The sequence below is a fragment of the Vigna radiata genome, unplaced genomic scaffold (genome assembly GCF_000741045.1).
Source record: "Vigna radiata var. radiata cultivar VC1973A unplaced genomic scaffold, Vradiata_ver6 scaffold_165, whole genome shotgun sequence".
In the NCBI taxonomy this organism is placed as follows: Eukaryota; Viridiplantae; Streptophyta; class Magnoliopsida; order Fabales; family Fabaceae; genus Vigna; species Vigna radiata.
Genome location: NW_014542359.1, coordinates 255245 through 261506, shown reverse-complemented (window position 1 = coordinate 261506; position 6262 = coordinate 255245). Strand labels below are relative to the sequence as shown.

The window sequence follows — 6262 nt, the reverse complement described above, 5'->3', positions numbered from 1 at the left end:
TTAATATTGAAGCAAAAATGTGTCAAACCGTGTAAACAATCCAAATGCTATAATGAAACGTGTTTTAAATAGCAAATATAGTTTAAAAAAATTGGTAAAAAAGACTAAAATCAGAGTTTTCTAAAGTTGAAAGACTAAATTGTACTTTAATTTGAAAGAGAGACTAAAATCAAAATCATCCCAAAATACAGGGACTAAAAACATATTTAATCCTAAAATGTATGATCAAACTGATGAACTAACAGAAAAAACAAAGTTTTTCAAGATTTTCTATTTGTGTAAACTCTGGTTCGCGATTCCATTTTTTAAACCATTTTCTTTTTCTTATTCTCAACCTATATTTTATTTTTCTCTATACGGGAAAAGCAGTGCATAAACTTAAAAAAGAAAAAGAAAAGCAATGAGAGGTATAAATATCTACTGAAAGCCTTCATATAATTGCTACTTTTTCTACAAAGTGTTTAGTATGATATGATGTATGTAATATTAATGGTTTTGTACCTATCTCCATTTCTAGTACACAATCCCTTCCCCACCCTCAAATAAAATAAACACCAAATCCATGCAAAATCTAAACTTCATTCTTCTTAAACATAATTCTTCTCCAAAATTGCTAATAATAGCCACAGAATGAAGCAAAAGTGTAGAAATGTAGCTGATGTTGCAGCTGCAGCAGCAGAGGCAGAAGGGTCCTTGGGCACAGGTACTGAACCAAAAACATTTGCACCACTTGTGTTTGTTGTGTTTAACACTGACGAACTGATACTGCAATTCCAATTCAACCATCATATATATGTTTTGTCATTTCTCACAATTTTTTGTTCCAGAAAGAGAGAAAGAAAGATAACATGGTTAAAGATTATCACCTGGTAGATGCATACTGACATGTTCCACTACCTGCAATGCAACACATTAATTCATCAGTAAGAGTTTATAGTCAACCAAGTTTTTTATAATATACAGATTCAGACTGCTTGGTTTCTCAAATTCAGAAAAATTTAGAAAAAAATGTTAAATATCTTGTAATTTTTTAACTTTAATAACTTAAAATTAAGTGGATATAGTCTTTAAATTTTTGACATATTAAATAAGTTTCAGTATGACATTTGCTTATACACATTTTTGTTATACATCTTTGTTCAATGTTAAATTGAAATGTCATTTAATAAGTTAAACAAATTAATATTATTAAATTAAAAAATTATATTTATTTATTTTTAAAATTTAAAAATTAAAATATATCAAAATTTAAAATAAAGACAAATTTTAATTTCATCTTTAAATTTAAAACTAAAAACATGCAACATCAAAATCAAAACTGGTACAAAGTTACAAGTTAAAACATAATGAAACCTTACAAAAGTCCTAAGTATTAGATGTCATGTCAACATAAGGGTCCTTACAAAAGTACACACATTTGTTATCATACACATAATGTTTTTTTTGGAAAACAAATTGTGATAAAAAGGATTGATTACCTTGGAGACTGAGAAGATATAGGAGGCTTTTGAGATACTTTCTGTAATAAAGTAAGAGAGGAAAAAAGCTTGAGATACTTTTTTAGTTGCTATGTATTCCCCCAAGGCAGTTTGAAAGTGTATTCATTCAAAGATGCAGTAAAATATTTCCAAAAAAGATGATGCAGTAAAAGCTTATTTTATTTTTCTGCCGTCTGTGCAGAATGGAACCCAAGAATCCACCAGAGATAGTTCTGATGACACCAATCAGAGGCAATGTGCCTGTGTTTCCACGTTGGTTCAGTAACAATGCCACTGTTCTTGACTTGTTGCACATTTTCATTTGTCTCTTATTCTTAGATTAATAGTCACATACCCTAAACCTTTATCAAAATATTAAACTTTTCTTTTGTACCAAAAATGTCTAATATTCTTCTAAGAAGTAGTATTAACTCTTAAACATCTTCCTGAGAATAAGAGTTAGAAATATAATCATAACTAGAAGCCTTACTTGGATTAGTGCTAGTGATGACAGCAACTCCACCAAAGTTGCAGCTATTAGGAACAGGGTTCTTCTGATAGTACTTATTGAAGGCATAAGAAGCATGGTCTCTAACAGAATTTGGAAAGTAACAGGTTCCACCAGGTTGAATTGCAGAGCAATCAGTGGCACCATAGCCACAAGCATAGTCCAATGCAACTTGCAAGGCTCTCTGTGAGGCAGTAGGACTTGCAGTGCACCAGCTTGCACCTGAGGAATAAATTGGGGAATTATTTGGTGTGGTGATTGGGAGTGTGGAGGCTGGAGAAACTGTATCAGGGTTTGAATTGGGATTCAGAATTGGAGATGTTGAAGTGATTGGAACTAAGTTGGGAATTGTAGTGATTGGTGTGGTGATGTCCCTTTGAGTGCTGGACTTTGAACCTCTAAATTCTACTTCTTTTTCTTCATCATGACTTAGTGCTTCCTTTTGTGGCCTACTTGAACCTGTATTTTAGATAACAGTGTCAGGGTTATCTATGTTTATTATTATACTATTTTATCACTGCAACCATGTGATTCTGCATCTGTAATGGTGTACCCTTTTTGTTCTTAATTAACTCACTATTAGTTGGTGTTGTCTTCTCACATCAAATTTAAAAACTTCAGCAATTTTTTTACTTCAATATCAAATTCACTGACAAATATTTATATAATATATATATATATATATATATATATATATATATATATATATCACATGTTGCAGCATATATTTTTTACATTATATATCTGCACAAAGAATAGTGTTATGAAATGAAGAATACTTTTTTTTTTATAATACTAGGAATAAACAGAAATAATTTGACTTAGTCTATTGGAATTTTAGATAAAACTGTAGGCAATTTTTTCCTTAAGGGTTAAAAGTGCTGACAGGATTCAAATTGTTCCTGCAGCATTCAACTTGGCATGAAACCAAAACTGTACTTATATTCAAAATTTTGCATAATTGCATAGAAACTAATTATTAGACTCTTATCCTGTTATTGGAGTGGATCTAGAAAGGCCACTAGAGACAAGTAGGGTATCTTTTGCATAGAGACATGAGCCAAAAAAAGTTGGACCCTTTGCATCTTTTCAGGAAACGGTAGAACTGAAGCAAGATTGAATACAATACAACAACTCTATTCCATGTGAACCAAAATACAGAACAGACAGCACTTGAAATTCAACAAGTATTATTATTGTTATTTAGAAAATCATGGATAGAAAAAAGTACTCAATTGTTAAACTATAGTGCAACATAAGCAGCATGATAGAGGGAAAAGATAACTTCACCCAACTGATCCAACATGTTTATCTTATAAACTTGAACAACAACAAAAGTTGAAAGAAAAAGGACTGAGGCTATTGAAATCCCAAACTCTGGTGCAGAAAATGCATTTTTGGGGTTACAGAATACAAAAACACTATCCAAGTGGTCCAAAGAATCTAGGACTAAAAGAGAAAAGCAGAAAACAATACACCATAAAGATAAAGAACAGAAAAGGAAGCAGTTCAAAAGAGAAGAAAATGAGCAAAGAGGAACATTATCTTAAAGCAGAAGCAACTTAGCTTTATATTGTATATCCATAGAATAGAAGAATAGAGAGAAAGGAGGCACATGAAGAAAAGAGGAGAAGCAGGAAGAGACCAAAGAAATAAAAATGGAAACAAAATTACCTGAACAAAGGAAATGAGCAAGTACAAGAAGTAGCACATAGTAATTTACACTTCTTTCCATGTTGACTCTTGTTCTTGTGCTGCTTTGGTATACTTTTTGTTGTTCCTTCTTCTTCAATGTGGCTCCCAAATAACACTTGTTCTTCCCTTGAAACAGCTAGAGAGAAATGAAGATATCATAAACTAGAGATGATGAGTGTGGTGTTCAGTGAAAGGTGTTTTGAGGGCTATTCATGTGAATGAAAAGATACACATGAATTTATAGAGCATGTGAAGTGTGAGAGAGAAGGTAGGAGAAGATTTGAGAAAGGAAACATGGTGTGTGAGAGGGTGCAAGCAAGAGAAGGAGGGAAAATGTGGGGCAAAAGGGTTGAAAAGAAAGTAAAGAAAGAATGGAAGTGTTTGGAGTTTAGGGTGAGTGAGTGTTAGTGATCACTGTAATGATGGTGCTGATGTGAGTTGCTGTTACCTTTCTCTATTCTATGCTTTTCTTTTTACTGTTGTATAGGACTTATTATTGATGCTATTTATTATTATTCTTCTTCATTATTCTTCTTTTTCTTTTTCCTATTATTCTTCTTATTTTTTTTATTCTTCATATTCTTATTATTATTTTTATTATTATTATTCTTCTTCATCACTTTCTTTTTCTTTTTTGCATTCCCTTTATTCTTTGCTCAATATAAAACTTGCTCCAATTATGTCAAAAACTTCGGCAATCTGCTTGATCATTAACCAATAATATGATGCATAAATTGAATATATAATTGTACGTGCCTTTAGTTATGCAAGGATTTAAATTGCAAGTGGTGTTTTTTTTTTTAATTGGGGGTATATAGTGTGTAAACATATGTTATTTTTAGAGCTGTCAAAACAGGTAATTTGCCTCGATTCAGTTCGGTCCATTACGAGTTGATCATTTAATGAGTTAACTCAACTCAGTTTATTTATTCGTGAGTCAGAAAAATTCGAACTCATCTTCATCCACCAGGGACTGCTGGGTAAACAGATTGGCTTACTAACTCACTTAAATACAATTTATTTTTAAAATAAAAAAAATTATAAACTTTCTATAATTTAAATCTAAACAAATTTTACTTCTAAATTTCACTCCCAATATGAGGTGTTTAATTAATTTTGAAAATAGAGAACTTAAATAATTATTTTAAACAAAAAAATAATAATAAATATTTTTTTATAAAATTAAAATTAAATTTTAATAAAATAAAATTAGGTAGGTGGGTTGGTGAGCCAACCCGACCCATCACAGATTCAATCCGCATGAGCCGGATTTAAATGAATCGGTTGAAACCTGACCCACATAAAAAAAAATACAATTTTTTCAAACTTAATCTGACCCAAACCCGTAGTGAACCGGATTGACTCGCGGATTGTGACCTATTTCACAGCTCTAGTTATTTCAATTCCTATCATTCTATTATTGTTCTGTCTTCACTCACTTAAATAATTCAAAATTTTAAATCAAATCAATTAGATTTGATAATAATTAATTCAAATATTAGATTTATAATTTATCAATCCAATAACTCAAAAATAAATAAATGAAGAAATATTTTAATTATTAATTATTATGTATTTAATTTTACAAGAAAACCATGAACTTATTTTATAGTTTATTTTTTTAAAAATTATCAGTTTATAGAAGTCAATTATATCAAAATATAACTTATACTTCTTTCAGGATTATATGTAATCTATAAATATTTTTTTATAACTTAACAACAATTATTTTTATTAATTTCAAACTAAATCAATCTGCTTTTATAAATTAGTTTGATTTTAAAAGTACACAATTCGAAAACTTTAAACAAATTAAAACTAATAAATTTTATTAGGTAACGTTTTATTTTATTCTAAATATGATATAAAATGGTAATTTTTTTAAAAAAAAATTATCCCTTCAATAAAAATGTGTCTGAGACTTTTTGTGACATCCCAAATATATAATAATAATAATCATATTATATAAGCGTCATTATTTAAATAAAAGAGAACAGTTTAATAGATTTGTAAATAAGTCTCAATGTTTATAGTCATCCAAGAAGTACCAGAATTTAAACCTTAAGAAAAAGTCCAAACATAAACTTGGTCATAAAGAGTACATTAAAGTGGTACAGAGTATCTCAAAATGACTTAAATTGAAGTATAGGAATCCTAATAAACTAAGTTACAGCATCAGTATCCTCCAACTCTTACTCCAAGGGTACATCCTCAACCACATCTGCTCAGATCCAAGTGGATGATTATCGCAAAGGAAAGACATACACAAGCAACACACAACAAGAAAGCAAGGGTGAGCTAGAGAAATAAGCAATATAAATATAGTACATTCAATTAATGTCATCATTCTTAGTTACATATGAAAAGAACAATCAAAGCATACCATCCAAACCATGCATCAATTACTCAACACGACTCATCCGGATTGGTATAACTGTCGAACTATTGGTCGTCTTTGCACTTGCATAGTTCAACTGGCCCTCCCCAACACTATGCAAGGAAAATCCTCACACCAGTCTATGTCTAAACTCTAAGACTATAGACGAGGACCTCCCTCTACTCTCACCACTCATATTGTCCT

The 6262-nt window shown here is 30.4% G+C and overlaps 1 protein-coding gene across 4 annotated transcripts; it reads right to left on the bottom strand.

Moving 5' to 3' along the window:
- Nucleotides 1-414: 414 nt before the first annotated feature.
- On the bottom strand, nucleotides 415-4172 carry LOC106779658 (major pollen allergen Ole e 10). 4 transcript variants are annotated; one of them, XM_022776659.1, is made up of 5 exons: nucleotides 3661-4172; nucleotides 1969-2445; nucleotides 1479-1519; nucleotides 867-897; nucleotides 616-759 (listed from the first exon to the last, which is right to left on the bottom strand). In XM_022776659.1, the coding sequence occupies exons 1-5, from the start codon at nucleotides 3719-3721 to the stop codon at nucleotides 746-748; spliced, it is 624 nt and encodes a 207-aa protein (XP_022632380.1). In that variant the 5' UTR covers nucleotides 3722-4172; the 3' UTR covers nucleotides 616-745. The 4 variants fall into 4 exon arrangements, with proteins under 4 accessions (XP_022632379.1, XP_014523302.1, XP_022632380.1 ...); XM_014667817.2 differs by having other exon boundaries at nucleotides 616-765; nucleotides 3661-4171; XM_022776658.1 differs by lacking the exon at nucleotides 1479-1519 and having other exon boundaries at nucleotides 415-759; nucleotides 3661-4169.
- Nucleotides 4173-6262: the final 2090 nt, after the last annotated feature.